This window comes from Diabrotica undecimpunctata, chromosome 2 (genome assembly GCF_040954645.1).
Source record: "Diabrotica undecimpunctata isolate CICGRU chromosome 2, icDiaUnde3, whole genome shotgun sequence".
NCBI lineage: Eukaryota > Metazoa > Arthropoda > Insecta > Coleoptera > Chrysomelidae > Diabrotica > Diabrotica undecimpunctata.
In genome coordinates this window covers 155,318,710-155,339,751 of record NC_092804.1, presented here as the reverse complement: position 1 = coordinate 155,339,751, position 21,042 = coordinate 155,318,710, and the positions used below count along the sequence as shown (strand labels likewise).

General features: G+C 30.8%; 2 protein-coding genes across 2 annotated transcripts in view; both read right to left on the bottom strand.

Annotated features, from left to right (window-relative positions):
- The window catches only part of LOC140435099 (tachykinin-like peptides receptor 86C), a 951,389-nt gene that overhangs the window by 287,205 nt on the left and 643,142 nt on the right, over positions 1-21,042 (bottom strand). The window lies entirely within an intron of this gene.
- Positions 900-16,957, bottom strand: LOC140435097 (uncharacterized). The gene is made up of 3 exons (XM_072523802.1): positions 16,558-16,957; positions 11,049-11,527; positions 900-1,388 (listed from the first exon to the last, which is right to left on the bottom strand). The coding sequence occupies exons 1-3, from the start codon at positions 16,856-16,858 to the stop codon at positions 942-944; spliced, it is 1,227 nt and encodes a 408-aa protein (XP_072379903.1). The 5' UTR covers positions 16,859-16,957; the 3' UTR covers positions 900-941.

Below are 21,042 nucleotides of genomic sequence, written 5' to 3'. Positions count from 1 at the left end.
AGACTGCTAAACCAACGCTAAAGGTAAGAGTGAATGATGCTGAAAGGTGAAGCTAGAAAAGTGGGTCACACTGTGTGAGTTGGAATGCGTGAGTCAGACTGTGGGGAAGGAGGAAATGCCCATCTGGAAATAATGCCGAACTAGGAGCGATGAGTGTCTTCTACGCGCTACCTGGAACGAGACAGGGAACCTCCTTGCTAATGAATAGAGTGTGGATGTGTATGAATGGAGAATGAATGAATAAAGGTAGTGATTCGGAAGTGATGCCGGCCTTACAGCGGCCATTCCGCTTCCGGATCGCTGGATGACAGAGGAGGGTCTGGTTTAGCAGGTAGGCGTTCGGCGTAGACTCGGCGACGAGAGGGCATTTTAAAGTACCTCGGGAACTATCGCCGGGAGTACGAAGAACGAATCCTGCACTAAAGTTAGTCAGGCGGCGCCCTGGACTGAGATGTCTTTTGAAGATTCCAGACCCCCCCTCTATAAAGACGAAAAAAAAAAGTAGGAAGACCACGCAAACGATGGAATGACAACTTACTGGAGGCACATTGAAAAACAGACAGAGTCGTGTCTATATAAAAAGAAGAAGAAGAAGAAGAAGAGGCGATAATTTAATATATATAGGCAAATGGAGTAATAGAGTGGAGACCAAGACAAATGGAAAGAGACAGAAGTAAACCCGAGAAAATATGGGTAGGTGATATCTCATCTACTTTAGGTAAATAATGGATACTTGATGACAGATAAGATGAAATAGTTAGACAAGATAGAGGGTTGAGTAAATATGGGTTAAAGAAGAAAAACATTTTACACAAATTTTCAAATTTTCTTAATATAACTACAGCAGTACTTAAAAAAATTCTAGAATATTGTTTTAATGAGTTCTACATAAAAATAAATCAAAATTAATAAATATATTTTATTTACTTATAACTTATATATTACAAATATTTGTTTTTAACCAAAAATTTTATTATAATTTTTATTCTTCTAGAATATTCTTCAAAATTTTTCGGTTCATAACTCAACATACTCATAGAATCACCCGATTTATTAACAGCTTCTACATGATCAGGTATATCTTCTTTGTCACTTACCAATACTTTCATAACTAAGAATGCAAAAATCAAGGCTTGTAACAGACATATACTTAAATGATCTGACAATCTAGAGAAAGGAAACAATTCGTCGGGATCCAAATTAAAATTACGAAGTTGCGAAGACAGTTTGTCGTGGTAAATTTTTAGGTAAGTTTGAATATCATCTAGAACCTCCTCAGAACTGTTAACAAGCAAAAAATAAGAGAGATCCCCACACGGGCTTCCAAGGCCAGATATTTGCCAGTCTACAACACGTAGACTTTGGGGATTTGTTTTATCATTTGGATCCTAAAAGAAAAATAAAATTTAAATTTGGTATTAAATAGCTTTAAATTAAAATAAAATATTTTTCTTAAATTAAACTTGGATATTGTCAAAATGTTCATGTTGCAAACGTTTTCTAAATTTTTTGTTTCTACATTATTTATCTATTTTAAGTACAAATATAAAAAATAACAAGATTCATAAAAATCAATTTAAGGACTAACAATACAAATTATTTTGAGGTTAGAAGTTTACGCGGCTAATGTAGTTTATTAAAAGTAGGTTTTAGTAATATTAATATAATAAAACATCAAGAGAGCTGAAGAATTTTTTTTATTACTTTAAGACACTCAGGAAATGGTCCAGAAAACAACAGAACAGATGCATTTTGTCCGCTTAAGCAGATGGAAAATAAAAATAAGTAAATCATACCCAAGCCGAGCAGAAATTCATAAGCTTTGAGGAAATTAACCTTTAACGCCAGCTACTCATAATACCAATACTGGATGGATTAAAGACGCAACGAACAACTGTCAGCATTACAATAATATTCCTTACGAACCCTTTACCACTAAAGAAGTCTCAAATACTATCACAGAGCTTCATAACTGGAAATCTTCTGGATCAGACGGAGTTCAAACCTTCTGGCTAAAGAAGTTTTTAAGTGTTTATGAATGTTTGTCAATGTTAATTAATCCAACTTTGTACAAATTGGTCACATTATGTGTAGCCCGGCGTATCTACCAACACAGTGTTTTAAATAATACTAGAAAGTCTCAATAGACAGAATTCACAACCAGGCATACACCAAAAAAGTAACCTTTTTCCTGCCTTCATTGACCATAAGAAGACCTTTGATTCAGTGCCGCATATATGGCTTATAGATATATTGAAAATATGTAGTCGATGATAATATAGTGACTTTTTCCATCATTTTTTACATATAATGATGGAGTGGAAAACTAAAATTCACTGTCAAATACCTGGTGAAAACAATATAGAAACTGACGATATCCCAATTAACCGGGCCTTTTCCAGGAAAACTCATTAAGTCCACTTTGGTTCTGTCTAGCGACTAATCCACTATTTCAGCTGCTAAACTCCATTGACTCAGGTTTTAGCATTAAAAATAACAATACTGTTATGGCAAAGCTTATTCATCTGTTGTATATGGATGATTTGAAACTAATGGCTTTCACCCAAAACCACCTAGATCACATTTTAAAAACTGTAGAAACATTTTAAAATAATATAAGTATGAATTTTGGATTAAAAAAGTGCTGTATACTAAATATAGTCAGAGAATTGTTCAGCCCGAAGGTTTCGATATGCAAGATGGCCAAAACATCGAAAAAATGGGTTAAAATGATATTTACAAATATCTGGGAGTACAGAAAGCGCAAAAAATTGACCATAAACTAAATTTTGTACGCAGAGTAAGACAGCTAAATCGGTCATATTTTAATATAAAAATTTGTACAAGGCATTAAATACGTACGCCTGTTGTGCACTTAGCTATTTATTTAATATTATAAAGTGGTTAAAAATGGATATAGAAAGTCTTCAGCGGAAAGCAAGAACACATCTCACAAAGGCACATAAACATCATTCACGTAGTGCATTAGAGAGAACAACATTACCTCGGTATCTAGGGGAAAGAGAACTTATGGACATAGGAGAGCAACTGGATAACTGAACCTAATTTTAAACGCAGGCTAAGACAAAACGCGCAATTTGCGCAGTTGATGTCACAACGCTGCTTAAGCTGATAAAACAAGAAATGCGTGTAAACCACCTCTCTAAGCAAGAAAAATTGTGCACCTGGATAAGTGAACCTCTGCATGGACGACATTTCAATGAGATTAGCCAAGAATATGTCAACTATATAGCGTCGAACTATTGGTTGACATTAGAAAGGATGACAAGAGACTGAAGGTTTTCTCCTGACCATTCAGGACCGTTTTTAATTCCAGCTAAGAATTATCTGAAATATATTGTAAAAGCCCTTTGAGTTTTATATAAAATGATAATATGAACGTCAAGCCCATTAAACCATCCAACATCTTACCAAGGGCTGCCAAACGTTTGTTGCTACTGATTATAAAAACGCCATGACTCAGTAGGAAAGATTATTTACTAGGAATTAGCTAACAAACTAAGACTTCTCCAAAGCGTCCGCCTCTATTATTATCAATGCTTGAAAACTACAAGCTATACTGGGACGGCACTGTGCTCACAGACCAATCAGTGGCGTATAATCGACAGTATCTTATACTAGTTAATAAACTTACTAGGCAAACAACACTTATAAATTTGGCGATAACTAACAACGATAATCTGCGGGTTAAGTTATAATCTAAGATTATCAATCAAATATTAATTAATATTCATGTACAGAAGGAAGAGTTTTATGAAAAGTTAAGAAACGTATAATAATCATATTGACACTATTGGTAATAAGGTATTTTAATGACCAAATTGGGAAAAAAGATTTCCTAAATGAGCTTGCAGGAAAAAAGACTATTCAAAAAATATATAAAAATAAAGGAAGACAATTGGGTAGTTTTGCTGCTGGCAAAAATGTGATAATTATAAGTAGATAGTAGATAGGTACTTTGTGCAAGAGAACTAAAATTGGACTTGAGAGTTAGGCTGGCAAGGTGCTATATTTTCTCGACTCTGCTTTATGGGATAGAAGCATGGACACTTAACGCGTCGACTGCTAAAAAGTTGGAAGCATTTGAAATGTGGGTTTATAGAAGAATCCTGAAGATATCATGGACCGAGCATGTAACAAACAACGAAGTCATGAGAAGAATCAACAAAAGAATGGAAGTATTGGAAACCATCAAGACACGAAAGCTGCAATACCTGGGGCATGTTATGCGTAATGAGAGATACAACCTACTTCAATTGATTATACAAGGGAAAATCCAGGGCAAGAGAAGTGTAGGAAGAAGAAGAATCTCATGGTTGCGTAACTTGAGGGAATGGTACGGATGCACATCAATAGAACTATTCAGAGCAGCAGCATCTAAGATCAGGATAGCCATGATGATTGCCAACCTCCGTCGCGGAGATGGCACGTGAAGAAGAAGTATAAAAATATACATGAGTACAAAAATGGTTCACTAAGAAAATCAGGCAGATTTCGTAATAATTCGGTGATTGTGGCAATTAATCAATGAACGGAATACACTAGAAAGCACATATGAGTATGAAAACGAAAGAAAGAACGTATGAAGTGATTCATTAGGACAATAAAATCACAAGAACCCTAACATGGGGTGTCTTATAATCCAGAATAAATGCAAGTCATATTTCTATATGCCCAGAGAACTGAAACTTAAAGGAAAAGAGGAAATACATTCATAAAAAACAAAAAAATATGATCGGTGAAATAAAGAACAAAGTCTTGTGATATTGTCCAAACTAAATGCCTACTATAATAAAGGGAATAAAAGAAATATTTCAATGACACTGTAAAAATAGTACTGGGGAATTAATGGTAGCATTCTTGTTTGAGGAATTGACAAGAACTCAAATTTAACAAGAAGACAAAGATCGATGCTAGATTATATTGTCACGAATGAAGCAATTTATGCTAAACAAATATTAGACGACGTAAAGAGTCTAGCTTTAGCAAATCCCAAAATCGACAATAATTTTTAACTGGGCAAGCTTGGTTTGATAACGTCATTATTAGAGTAAATATTACAAAAGCTCAAATTACAAAAGTCTTGGTTCATCAAAAATGTTAGAGGGTAATGCCAGTAAAAGCAAGTAAATTTTTAATATACAGGGTGGTCCTTAAGTAATTGTACAAACAGAAACCGTAGATTTTGCACTTAAAAATATTTCGATTTAAGCCAACTTGCTTTAATAAAATGTTGATACTAAGAAAGATACAGGGCGTTAAAGTGGAAATAAAAAATTTTATTTTTCGTTATAACTTTTACGTTTGTGAATATTTTTGGACAAAAATTTACAGTTGGATGCTTTTAAGTAGGATAAATTATAATTTTATACACACTTTAATGTAACTAATAGAGGGCGCCACATATGCTACATGTGTGGCATAAATTTGCGCTTAACTTTTTTGCTATTTAAGTTAGCTCTATTTGTGTTAGGACATATTAAAGATACATTATTTTTACAAAGAAAAGGTATACTTGTTAGTAACCTGAAAATTTAACCGTTTTCGAGATAATCGCATTATATAAGTCAGCTGAATAATAATTCTTAGTTTGATATTTATGCGGTAAAGCACTGAATACCTGTAGATAAGCATAATTCATAGTTTATTCTTATTAAAAAAACTCAAAGATGATAATGTAACATCACAAAATGCTTTGTTATGGGTGCTAAATGTCTTATTGGAAAAAAGATTCTTCATCTTCTTCTTGAGATGCCGTGTCCGTATTCAGACGTTGGCCATCATCATGTTTACAATTTCCCTTTTCTAACGATTCTTAAGTTTCTATAATGGCGTTTTATTACTTTTTCTCTATTGTAAAATGCTGAAAACCCAAAATGTGTGGTTTATGCAAGATCGTACACCACCACATACTAGAGAGAAGGCAGTTAGAACATACTTAAATACAACTTTTCTGAACGTTGGATTGGTCGTGGTAGTCATATTTATTGGCAATGTGGTAAGATATTGATATTATTATTTAATTCATAATAAATTCGAAAAAAATACTTATTATTCATTGTTAAATTTTTTACACATTTTTATTAGGACAAATGGAAACTAAAGCACAGGTATTGAATAACACATATTATGTGTCTTGTTTCATAATACTTTTGCTACAAATATAACCTTAAAGACTCAGAATTTTTACAAAAACATCATCGTTGGCCTAATAACCGATATTGTTATAAATACAGTAAACACACAGGCAATTTAGTTCAGCATAATATTAGTTCGTTAGTAAATCATAATAGTCCATTTGTTTGAGATGTAATTATAGTTACTCGTAAGCTTTAACGTAATCATATAAATAAGTAATGTCGTCGATAGGTTATTCCGTGTTTATATAAGTAATCAATGAACGGGATACATCACAGTTTAGTACATTATTTAACCTCTGCGACAAATAAGATGTAGTTGCATAATATACCATAAGATTTGGATATGTATCCAAAAGAATATATTCATCCATTATAAAATATAGCCACCACATAGCCCAGAATTTAATCCGCTTGATTTTGATGTATGAGGCGCGTTAAAACAACGTGTCTATAAGAATCACATAAACATTCGCAACCAACTATGGGAAGAAATAAATACTGCAGCAGTTTCTTTAGAACCAATGGTGCTATTTAATATGAGACGATCTTTTATGGAATATATTGACAAATGAATTAAAGAAAATGGTGGACATATCGAACACTTACTTTGACAAAAAGTTATGTTATTTAGTTTAACTATTTCTGAATTTGGTTTGTAAACAAAATGCTTTGATTATGACTTTAATTTAACATAAAACGTAAAATGTTTGATGTAAAATCCTATTATTCTGTTATTTTGTCAAATCCTATTAGTAATTATCCTGCTGATATATTTATTTTATTAATATTTCGTTAACCATTAACTTTAGTTAAAGGTATTTTATATCAAAATTCAGAAGTATTAACGTTTTTGTCTATTTTTTCTTCGTTGCCTGGAGTAATTACCTTAAATCAGAATTTTGCAGCTGATTTGTACAATGCGATTATCTCGAAAACTGTTGAGTTTTGAAGGTATTACCAAGTATACCTTTTTTTTGGTTAAACTAATGTATCTTTAATATTTTTTGTCCCAAATACAGGTAACTTAAAGAGCAAAAAAGTTAAGTGCAAATTTATACCACATACGTGGCATATGTGGCGCCATCTATCACTTACATTAAAGTGCGTACCAAATTATAATTTCTCATATTTAAAAGTACCTAGTTGTAAATTTTTATACATAAATGTTTACAAACATGAAAGTTATAGCGAAAAATAAAATTTGAAATTTGCACTTTAACACCCTGTATCTTTCTTAATATCAACATTTTATTAAAGCAATTTGGCTTAAATCGTAATATTTTAAAGTGTAGAATCTACTGTTTCTTTTTGTACAATTACTTAAGGACCACCCTGTATAGCCAATTAGGAATAGTAATCCCAATAGCATTAGGCACCAATAGACGTTCGAGAGATGCCAGATAATAAAAAAAGTAACACACATATTCGTTAAGAGGATAAAAAGCAGAGGAGCTGCCCTGATTACATAATATTTTATGGCCAACAAAATCTTGTTAACATAACCATATTATAAAAAAAACTGAATTATTTTGGAAAAATTTTTATTAAACAACTTTAAAAGTTAATATAAAAGATTATTATACAAAATACAAACTGTCGATTGTAAAAAGATACAGCATTCATACTGATAGAAAATCCACTGTTTATTTGCCTTAAAGATTTAAGTAAAGCGTTTGACCGAGTAAAAATACAAGACCTAACACATTTATTATACAGTGTGGCGCACCGAAAACGAAACAGAGGCATTTACTGGCAGATGATTCCTTTTTTGAAAAAACGCTCGGACCCGTCGATTTTGTTTTCGAGGGGGACACAAAATTGGCATAAAATCACTTTAACATTTGCAGCCCCTTAAGCGGGGGTGGCATCATCCCTAACATCTTAAATGAAAAGGGGGGTCGAATGATCCATTATTTGAAAGGTCTTCAAATCTTCAGGTCTTCTTCTTTACAAATGATGTAAAATTCATGTATTCAATTTAGTAGTTTTGGAGATTTATTGATTTAAAGTTTAAAGTAGACTTTAATAGGTACATCAAATTAGTTTGTACTTCTTTCAGAAAAAATTTGAGTAAAAGCATTTTCTTGATAAGTAAATGCTTTTATTTACTACGTCCATGGTTTATTAATAATAAAAATAGCAATTGAAGTGTCCTTTGTGACAAAAAAAGTTGTTTCTTGAAGAAAGATAAGTAGAGAATGCCACGTACTTATTTTAAATAGGAAATAGTACATTAGTTTGCGATTGATTTGACCAATCTTTGTTGTTAAAATATCATTTATTGCTTTATACATAAATTAACCATAGTATATTCCACGGCAGAAAGGGTTGAAATTATTGAAATATTTTTCGGAAATAATCAGTGCGCTAATAGAACAGCACAAATTTTTAATGAGCGACATGAGAACAATAATGTGCACCGAAAATATGTTCTAGAACTTGTAGCTAAATTTCGGGAAACTGGATCAGTTGCCAATAAAAAACGTAATATTAAAAATCCTATAAGGAACGAAGCAACAGAAGTGGGGGTTTTAGGGCAAGTTATTGTAGATCCTACATTAAGTACCCGCAAATTGCAAACTTCGTGTGGTGTTAGTCGACGTACTATCCAACGGATTCTAAAGGCCCATAATTTTCATCCGTATAAAATTCACCTTGTACAAGAACTTAATGAAGACGATTTTGATAAGCGATTAGAATTTTGTGAAGTTATGAGTGAACGAATTACAAACGATGAACAATTTTTATTTAACATTTGATTTTCCGACGAATGTTCCTTTTTTTTAAATGGCGAAGTAAATCGTCATAATTGTCGATATTGGTCGGACTCTAATCCCAGAATTTACCATGAGGTACACACACAGCAGCCACAAAAATTAAATGTTTGGGCTGGCATTTTTGGCGATCATTTGGTTGGTCCTTTTTTCTTACCTGGAAATTTGACTGGTAAAATGTATTTGGAATTACTGCAAAATGCCATAGATCCTGCGCTAACAGATATAATTGAAAATCAGAATGATGGTCGATACGTTGAGAATATGTTGATGTTCCAACAGGATGGTGCCCCACCACATTACGCATTAAGAGTTCGGCATTATTTAGATCAGACCTTTCCAGGTCAATGGATTGGTAGAAGAGGTGCCGTTGAATGGCCCCCAAGATCGCCAGATTTATCACCTTTGGATTTCTTTTTGTGGGGTTACTTAAAAAGCAAAATCTATGCTACTCAGCCAACATCCTTAGAAGATTTACGACAAAGAATTGTGAATGAGTGTCATCAAATTACTCCTCAAATATTGCAAAATGTCCGGCAACGTTTTCAGCAAAATCTTTATTATTGCATGGAAAGTAATGGTGGTCATTTTCAACATTTATTCGGCTGACAGGTCAGTTTATTCTTTATTTTTTAACAACTTTGCTGCTATGTATTGATCTCCTCTTACGATGATGTATTTAAACTTTAAATCAATAAATCTCCAAAACTACTGAATTGAAGTACATGAATTTTACATCGTTGTAAAGGGAGTTGAAAGACCTTTTAAATGATGGATCATTCGACCCCCCTTTCCATTTAAGATTTTAGGGATGGTGCCACCCCCGCTTAGGGGGCTGCAAATGTTAATGTGATTTTATGCCAATTTTGTTTCCCCCTCGATAACAAAATCGACGGGTCCAAGCGTTTTTTTTTAAAAAGGAATCATCTGCCAGTAAATGCATCTGTTTCGTTTTCGGTGCGCCACCCTGTATAACAAAAACATATTATTTAAAACATTAAAATGGGTGAAAAATATATACACGGACAACAAAAGAATTGACGAGCTAGATGCCGAAATGATATAACCAAATGCATAAAAAACAAACACAAGTTCTCTATTAAACTGTTATTTAATTTAGTCGTGGATAAAATAATTAAGAAAGTTGGAAACAGAAAGAGATATGGTATTGGAATGAAAAAACTCGTTGTGGCATAAACTTGCACAGTACTTATATGGACACCAACATGAAAACAGAAGAGAAGAATACATGGATGAAAGGAGTATAAAAGTCATTGATCTCCAAAGAACTTAGAGAAAGGCAATTGAACAACCGACTTAAATGATAATAAACCGATTATTAAAAGGAAATTAAAAAATATTTGCTATGCAGCTAATGCCATAAACATGACAGAAAAGAAAGACGATCTTGACAGATTGCATTACTAATTTTACATCACCTCTTGTAGTATTAACTTTAAAATTTATGTAAAAGCAACATTGATTTCAAAATTTGGAATTAAAAACAAAATAACTGAAAATGTGATCTAAATAAAATCTATGACCTAAATTATCCGTCCATGTTTTGAAAAATAGGAAAATAGACAACACAATAAGTAATTAAAGCCATCAGATAATTTGGATGTCTATGATATTCTCTTTGGACAAATCAGTTATTATTACAGAGTAAACAAATTGATATTCTACGAAGCTAACTCAAAGATTATGAGAAACGATGAAAATAAAAGTACTTCCTGTTATAAAAAAAGCTTAAGAGACACAGCATGGAATTTATCAAGAACACAAAAAACTGAATGGAACTAACATACAAATTGAATGACTAAGAATAGTATAGTAAAAATGGCAAGAAACAAATCACAACTGGAAGAAGATCAACGGAGGAGCAACAAAACGATGCTCAAACAATGTATAAAACGGACAAACTTGAATGGAGAAATACCGCAAAACATGAACAGAATTATATGTCTATACAGTATCAAGAAAAATAAGAAGAACAATATGAACATTGTATAATTTTACACCTATGCCTGGTTGCATATGTACCATCGCTATATATGTGCATTGAATATTTAGTAATTTTTGTATTATTTTATATTACAAAATAAATCGTTACCTGATATTTAAACAAAAAATTGTTACACCAACAGTCTCCATGTGTTATGACAACTTTGTATTCTGGTGCTTTTAATTTATCCATATATTCAGAACCTGCAATTTGTTCATATCTTTTCAGATGTTCTGTTAACGTTGGATCATCTTCTAATGCCTTGTAACCATTAGATAAAGTAGTAGCCATAAAATTTTTAAATCTCTCTTGTTTATCCTTATCATTGTCAAATTGTTTTTCAAATGGATTATTTGGCTGGTCTTCTGCCAATTCTTTAAATAATGCGGGGTTTTTCTGTTTCATTGCTAATGAAACCGCGTGAAATTTGGCATACTCAATTAGAACTGCTTTGATGTGCCCAGGATTCATTGGGACTTTTTTATCCCACAAATCGTAATGTTGTGTTTTTAAATTCTCCATAACTAAACATTCAAGCCCATCTTCAGTAAAGCATAAATAGCATTTAGGTACACTTTCGAAGGGGTCTATAATAAATAAATATTGGATAAAAAATTTAATAATAAACTATTTAATAAAATAAACAATTATTTAATTGGAAATGCTATTTAATTTTGGTTTTTAATTCCAAAAATTATGGTTTTTCTTAAATCAAAGCTACCATAATGTAAATGATTTTAATTTAAATCGTCTCATTTACCACACATAGTATGTTGTACTCTTGTTTGGAAAATACCACTAACAGTGTCAACATTTTGCATAGTTCTGACGAAGCGTTTGCTAAAAATAAAAGACACTCATTTTGAAGCACTCGTTTTTTATTGCTTCCTTAGCATAGGATTGTTTCCTAGTTAACCTTACTCCTGTTATTTACTATGGTTTGTTTTTTAATTAGAAGGAGTAATTGAAATTTACCTTTTAAAAAATCATCAAAATCCAATTATTTGTTCAGAAGAAAAATAGTTTCAAATTTATGGTACATTTAAGGTGTTACGTTAATTTTGGGCAGTAGTAATAAATATATATATATATATATATATATATATATATATATATATATATATATATATATAAAAACTCTTAAATATTCGGGAAATCTGCATTAATATTTAAGAGTTTACTATTTAACTTATCTGCAAAGATTACATTTTTTTTCTATATATATATATATATATATATATATATATATATATATATATATATATATATATATATATTTGTAAATTATTTATAAATGAAACTCTATTTATTCTGTCTCAATATTTCGTCACGATTTTGTGACTTCTTCAGGAAAAAACTGTAAATTTTTTAGAATAATTAATTATAATATATAAACAAAGTGAATATTTCAAATTTCAATTTAAAAGTAAAAATTTAAATTTTTTTAAGATGTCTAAATACATGACATTTTAGTTTGATTTTTATTTAGGAGTTATGGTAACTGCAATATTTTATAGAGTGAATTCTCATTGTACAATTTTTAGTGGATAGGGTAAAATAAACAATTATTATGACAGTATTATACATAATATAAAGTGGAAAGATGGAATTATTAGTAGAGAATTGAGAAAGAATCAGGAACATGGTAAATTGATCTATAAAATGTAATTGATGGTATGTAGTCATTTATTGTAATACTGATATTTAGGAATGGAATAAAATTATAGGTAGAGTTACTAGAGAATTACTGAGTTTGTTTTTAAAGGTTAAGATCTATCATATCATATATTGATTAGTATGTTGCAGTAGATATTAATTAAATGGTAACGACAATCTGTGATCGGAGTTTCCTAGATGTCAATTTAAAGAAACTTTTTGAAATGTTTTTAAACAATGGCTACCCACAACATATATTAAAAAAACTCATCTATAACACTCACTTTTACAATAGAGCTTTAATAAATAATTGACAACCAATTTCATATAAAAAAATACCTCACATAAAAAATTTAACGGGCCAAATTGTCCCACTTTTCAAAACATTTCCGAACATTAAATTAATTAAATACAATCCACTTCTAAATTAAGGTTATTCTCAAAAATAAAAGTTAAAACTCCAAATTTATTAATGAGTAATATAATTTACAGAATAAATTGCAATCAATGTCAAAGTTGTTATATTGGTCAAAGTCAACAGTGGCTTAAACAACGTGTCACTCAACACAAAAGTGACTGTAACATACGAAAAAACTCTTGTGCCTTAGTGGACCACCACTTGAAGACAGAACATAACTTTGACTTTATTAATGTAAAAATCTTGGAATAAGTTGATAATAATAAAAATCGACTTTTCCTTGAAATGGTACACATTAATAAAACTCCTGAATCTCTCAATTATAAGACAGACACCAACCATTTAACTAATATCTACTGCAACATACTAAACAATATATGATATGATAAATCTTAACCTTTAAAAACAAACTCAGTAATTCTCTAGTAACTCTACCTATAATTTTATTCCATTCCTAAATATCAGTATTACAATAACTGGCTACATACCATCAATTACATTTTATAGATCAATTTACCATGTTCCTGATTCTTTCTCAATTCTCTACTATTAATTCCATCTTTTCACTTTATAATATGTATAATACTGTTATAATAATTGTTTATTTTACCTTATTCACTAAAAATTGTACAATTGGAGTTCACTCTATAAAATATTGTAACGAAATATTTTGCCTACCACACAGGGCATTAATACAAGGGGTAGAAAATTGGGGGAAGAAACTACTGGGAGTGGAGAAGGGCAAGCAAAATAATCGAAACATATGCGAACGGCACTCAGGTTTTGGTAGGAGAGCTGGGGTCGTGGATAAGTAAAAGAAAAGGGGGTTGGATTGGGGCAACTACAAAAAAATGAAATAAAGGGGTACTTATACAAATCTCTTGGGACAAACAAAACAGAAAGAAACAGGAACCACTCTAGTAATTTATATAGAGCGCCACTTTGAGGTGCCTAATTATAACCATCACAACAGCTAGTTGTAACTGGAGATATAATTATTAAACATAAAAAACATATCTTTTTCAAATGGAAACTCAAAAAGGGTTAGTTAAAAAGGAATAAACAAAATATTGAAAAACAAAATTTAACATTTATTGTGTCTTACCACAAAACATAGAGAACACAAAAATGCTCAAAAAAAATACAAAATATTACCACAATAGTCGCAAAATCCAAAAAACCTACATGCGTTCTACTGATTTACAAATTCAGGAGATGCTACAAAAACTTGCTAATGATACTGACGTATAAACTGTGGTAAATATAAAAATTTTTACAAATAAAAAAATTATCCTTTTAAACAATGAAAGCAATTATTAATAATAGTCTCCCGTTTTATACCGCTTCGCGGCTTTGGGAGTATGGCAGGGTAGTCTGCTATATCTAGGGCCTACGGTATACAAGGAAGGTAACATGGACGGAGCTACGCTTCAAAGAGCAATTATTAAAGCAATTATTACTTTAGCAAAAAATGTCTGTCTTTACTTTAAAATTTAAAACATTAAATGTTACCTTGATTTTTCACTAGTAATTTTGCACTCAAACTTCTGAAAATCAAACAGGAACTTACTGGAACAACAGGAAACCATTTCCATAATCTGAAACGAAGATCTGACGTAGATGGAGTTGGATCAAACAGGAAAATGACAACAAAACTGGTGGGACATCCTATATACTGCTTCAAAATTTCATCAGTATACTGCACAAATCCCCCAACTATTAGGATACACTAACTACTTAAGGCTTCACTGCTACATACTTCTACACAAAGGGGCCAAAAACAGGAAAACACAAATTCGACGGTGAATTTGAGGATCCATACTTGTGATCCACACAGCGAACCAAGTAAGAATTTGATCTACACTTGCAGCTACAGCGACCCAAGCATGAATGACGAATTTAAAAATTCGTTCATATAAGTTGAAAATAAACAAACACTTGACAGGAATTAAAACGCAGAAGATTCCATTTCTAGGACATACCAAAATTATAAGGCGACTTCGAATAAAACATTAAAAGAAAATGCTGAGAAAGTACACATCTTTAAAATAATAACTCTAAAATGATTTATATCACATATACGAGGGGAGTTCAATATAAAATGCTACAATATTGCAGTTACCATAACTCCTAAATAAAAATCAAACTAATATATATATATATATATATATATATATATATATATATATATATATATATATATATATATATATATATATATTAGATATGTTAAAAAAATTTAAATTGTTATTCTTATAGTTGTAAGTATTGAAATATTCACTTAGTTTATATATTATAATTAATTATTCTAATAAATTTACAGTTTTCTCCTGAAGAAGTCACAAAATCGTGACGAAATATTGAGACAGAACAAATAAAGTTTCATTTCCTACAGACCGATTGCTGATACTATAAATCAATATTGAAAACAGTACGGTCGAAAATAATTTGAAATATATATTATATATATATATATATATATATATATATATATATATATATATATATATATATATATATATATATATATATATATATATATATATATTAGAAGTGATTATTTCGACCAAAAAATAATTTATAAATACGTTCAAATTATCGGGTATAGTGGTCTATAATAAAAATCTTAAAAAAACCTAAAAAAAATACAAAAGTAGATTATTTCTTAAAATGTATTACATTAATAAAAATAAAAACACTTTAAATTATAAAACGGACACTGGACAGTTAAGTAACATATATTGTAACATATTGAACAAAATTTATAAATAATAAAAATAGCCAACATTCATCTTAATAACAACTAACCTTAATAATTCATCAAATAAATATTATTCTTCTAACTTTTCTTTTATTGTTATTTTTATTTTTACATTTGAAATAATTTTAATTTTTTATCGTATAGCTGTAACGAACGTGCTTAAGACAATTTAATCTTGACATTCAATATTTCAAATACTTCAATGTCAGTTTTTATTTGCGAAATCTTTTAAATTCTGTAAGTGTTTTAAAATGTATTTGTACGCCATTTTTTGTAATGTTCAAATTGTTTTTAGTTTACTCCTGAGGAAGCTTTTAAATAAATAGCGAAATATTGAGTAATTTAGAAAAAAGAAAGATTTTTATTATAGACCACTATACCCGATAATTTGAACGTATTTATATATATATATATATATATATTATATATATATATATATATATATATATATGTGTGTATATATATATATATATATATATATATATATATATATATTTATATATAAATAACAACAGCAATCATTCATATAAGTGGTATGCACAGAAAAGGTTAAGATATCTTATTCCAAATAGTAAGTTGTTACTAAACTTAAACTTATAATAACATTTTTTTGTATTCAGATGTATTATCATACAAAAAAACCTGAATTAAAGAAAATAATTTCATCGTTAAAAAAATCTACATTTTATTCTGATATTGTAACGCATTTCCAAAGTTGGCTTTCCTATTATTTAAATATAAAAAAATTTTATAAGGTACAATTACAATAATATGTTGTTTACCTTCAATGTTGTGTTCTTCTTGAAATTTTTTAAACTCTTTGAAAACGCGTTCGTACAAGAATATTTCTCTAGCATAAATGTCCTTTACGGGTGCAGCTTCCCTAAAACCCTTATTGGTATAAGAAGACTTCAAAATCAAATCCAAACTTTTTTTCTTGTCTTTGATAGTAATCGCAGTAATAACTCCAAGAAAGTTGTCTCCCTTACTTGATCCAGAACTGGTTATTATTTCATAATCGGTGAATCCATTTTCGCTAGCAATACGGTCTATTAACGTTTTATGTTCTTTAGCGATATCCATTTCCGCGGATAACTTGAATTCTAACTACGCAGTCTTCAAATTAAACCGTATATATAAGCGATAGCAATCGCAGAGATTTCCTTTATCTATCTGTGATAATTGTTTAAACATTTACCTGTGAGTACGCTCAAATTAGCCAGTCATCTAACTGAATATTCTGCTGATAACTGTATTAGTCAAAATACAGCATTTATGAAATATTTAAGATAAATATTTTTTTTCCAATTGCAAGGACGTATTCAAACTAAAATAATTATCCTACTTTAGATTAGATTATATTTTATATAAGAAGTACAATATATATATATATATATATATATATATATATATATATATATATATAGAGAGAGAGAGAGAGAGAGAGACAAAGAGACACAGAGAGAAAATACACTTTTCTCTATATTATCTATTTTTTTTTTCCAATTTTATACAATTTATCCAGATGTAGTTTTAGTTTTCACAAAATAATATTTTACGATTAAAATTACTTAAATATAAATTAAAAATATGTTTGATAAATTTTCATATGCACAGTTTTAAGAAGGTTATCATAAATACATATAAGCATCTTCTTCGTAAGCTACCTATTAAGTAAGCTGTAGCTTAATGCTAGCAATAATGTTTTCTAGTGCGCCTCTTAACGTACATAAATCTGATAAAAAGCATATGTAGAAAACCAAAAATAACAAACCGGTATATATGGTTAAAAGATATGGGTGAATGCTCTAATATATGAATTTTGCAAATAAAAGACAGATATAAAAGACAGACAGACAAAAAGATGGAAAAAATAGGCTTTTCAGCATATCCAGGAATGTCATAAACATTTAACCTGCTGTCCTGTTGGGGTCTATTTGACCCAAATTATTTCTTATTTTGCAAATTATTACGCGAAGTAACGTTTTGGTGTTTCGTGACTTTACTTAATATGAGGTCTTCTCATACGAGATAAAAAATCAACTTCCTGATTCTTTGATAAAAATTAAATTGTTACCTATAGTACGTTCGGATCAATATGACCCACGTATTTAAACCGTTAAACATTACATAGTATACGTATGTTTAGTTGGCAGTATTTTATATATTTTTTAACAGTTTGTCAGTTAGGTACGTCTATAAATAGAAACAAGTTTCTGAAAGCTAGAACATGTAAAAAATGTGTAGTTAGCTGGATGATGTCATTTAGAAGGGCATGTCACGTATAAGGAAGTGAGGGTGATAGACAAGTAGTAGGCTGATAGGACACGTATGCCAAGCGCATTCATTTACATTTCAAATTTCAGTCTATGTTTGCATGTTGATAATGTCGCATCAAAGAACGCTAACCGAAGATGAGTTTCGCGAACTCTCGAACATGTCAGAGAGTGATAAGTGCATATCAGAAACAGAAAACAATACAACTAGTGAGAATGAGGAAGAAACTAGTGATGATTCATGATTCTGCTTTTCCATTCTACGTACAACATCCTGTAGAACCTTCTGTAACAGTTCCTTTAAAGAACGGTAATATCCAGTGGTCTCTCGATCCTCCTTACCAACGCGGTTGTTTTTCCACGGCCAATGTTATAAATAATGCTCCAGAAGTTACAAGGTACGCATTTGCACGAATTTTCGTTATCAAAAATTCATTTGACGCACTCTTTTCTGACATAATTGCAAACCAAATTATAAATATGACCAACATGGAAGGACAGTGTGTTTTTGGAACCAACTAAAAATACTTGGATGAAATTGGTTTTTAAGCATACATTGGTCTTTTATTGTTAGCTGGAGTTTTTAAGTCCCATGGCGAATCAACTAAAAGTTAGTGAAATCAAGAAATGGGTCGTAGTTTATTTCGAGCAACAATGTCCCTGGAAGTATTTACAAAAAATTCGGAAGTAATACGTTTTGGTAACGAGACTACTGGACATGATAGAAGACGTACTGATAAACTTGCTACAATACGTGAAATTTGGGAAAAATGGGTAGAAAATCTACCAAAATTTTTTAACATTGATGAAAATGTTACCGTCGACGAGCAATTAGTTTCCTTTAGAGGCCACTGTCCCTTCAAACAGTACATTCCAAGCAAACCAGCGAAATATGGTATGACAATTTGGGCTTTATGTGACGGTAAAAATTCGTAAAAATTCGCCCTAAAATTGCAGATCTATACAGGAAAGGAAGCAGGTGCCGCGCCGGAACGGAATCAAGGAATGCGTGTGGTGTGCGACTTGTGTAGTGATTTGAAAGGTCACAATATTACTTGTGATAACTTTTTTACATCATACAATTTGAGACAACTTTTTCTAAAAAGAAAAAAAAATGCTGGGAACTATGAGAAAAAATAAGCCAGAGCTTCCAGCACTAATTGCGAATAAAGAAGTTGAATATTGGGTTATTGCTATTGACTATTGGTTTGATTCCGTTAGATATTTTTATCAGATTCATACTCTTGAAAGTCTACTTTAACAGTCAAGTTTTCTTTAATTTCTCCTACTTCCTCTTACTCTTGCTGGATGTTTATAAATGGTTCAAATGTGGCTAAGTCATTGGTCTCCTCATTAAAATCTCAGGAATCTTCATCTATTGTATTCAATTGGACATTTGAGCAAGAACAGCAGTCATATTGCAGTGACTATATATGATATTCGTACAACTAACTTCAGATGATTTAAATTATGACGCTTGTTTTTTAAAATGACTTATTCCAAAAAATATGACAATGATTCGGGAATATCGTTATTTATATCCTTGAACATTCTACCTGGTGGGGAGTACAAAATATTATCGAAAACGCAGGATTGAATATCAGAGTGTTATCAGAGCAGACTTGACTTAAAATATCTTGGTAATTGTCATTAAAATAAATAATGTTAATTTTCTAGGCTTCTCTGTAATAATAATTCTACTCGCATACTTCAATTTCAATCGAATTTTTATAGTTTTGTCATCTAAAGCTACATCTTGACAAACATTCCTTAATTCATCCAGCGAAAACTGGCAATCATCACTCGTTTCTATGAATTGAAAAATTTTCTCCATCGCAGAGTTTACAGTTTGATCTTGTGGACGGCCAATTTTATCATTAGTATATGAGGTTTTAAGAAACATGTGTAACAACTATTATGTGTAACAACTGTCATGTCAAATCATACTCAAAATTAATACGTTCCAGAACAGTCTTTAAAACATCATGAGAACGATCTTTAGCTAATTTAAACAGGAATTCTTTGAATTTTAGTGTAATCACGTTACAAATCTTTTTTCGAAGATGTTGTGTTTTCTTTTTCTAAGTTTCTTCATTGGCTTCATAGTCACAAAAGACTACGTGAAAATCAGGAATAGAATAAACCAAGAAATAGGTAACATCAAAAACTAACACTGGGAGAAATTTACCAAAGATATGGAATACGACCTCTATGGATCACAGAAAAAGGTGTGAAAGATGATAAAGAGAAAAAAAAAACAGAAATGAATGAATTTGTACGCATAGATAACATTACGGAGAAACAGTGGATTAAGGATTTCACGAAATTATATGGAGAAGGAGAAGAAGAGAATAGGGAAAGAATCATTAACAAAACTCACGCTAGAGTACTAATATCAGAAGAGAGCTATAAGAACGAATAAAAAAATTAAAAAACAGAAAAGCACCTGGTCCTAATAAGATAAACAATGAACTGCTAGAATATGGAGGAACAACACTACGCAAATGGCTCCTAAAATTATTCGTGGATATAATAAATATTGGAGTAGTACCAGCAGAATGGAAGGAAAGTTTCCTGCTACCGATACTTAAAAAGGAAGACTCGAGAAATCCTAAAAATTATATAGGCATTAGTCTGATGAATAGTACATTAAAATTGTTAACGACAGTCATAAAAGATAAAATCGAGGTAAAAGCGAACATGGCAGATGAACAACAAGGGCTCCGAAAGAACCGCAGCACAATAGACGCAATTTTTATTATTAGACAAATCATGGAGAAGTCTGTTGAATATGGAAAACCAGCATACATATGCTTTGTAGATTTAAAAAGTGCTTTTGACAGGGTAAAGCAAAATGACATCTTAAATTTATTACAATCTGAACAAATAGACCATCAGATAATAAGGACAAAATTAATGAAATTAACAAGAACAACCAGACCAGAGTTATAATGCCAACAGGGGAAACAGAATGCATAGAACTAAAAGGAG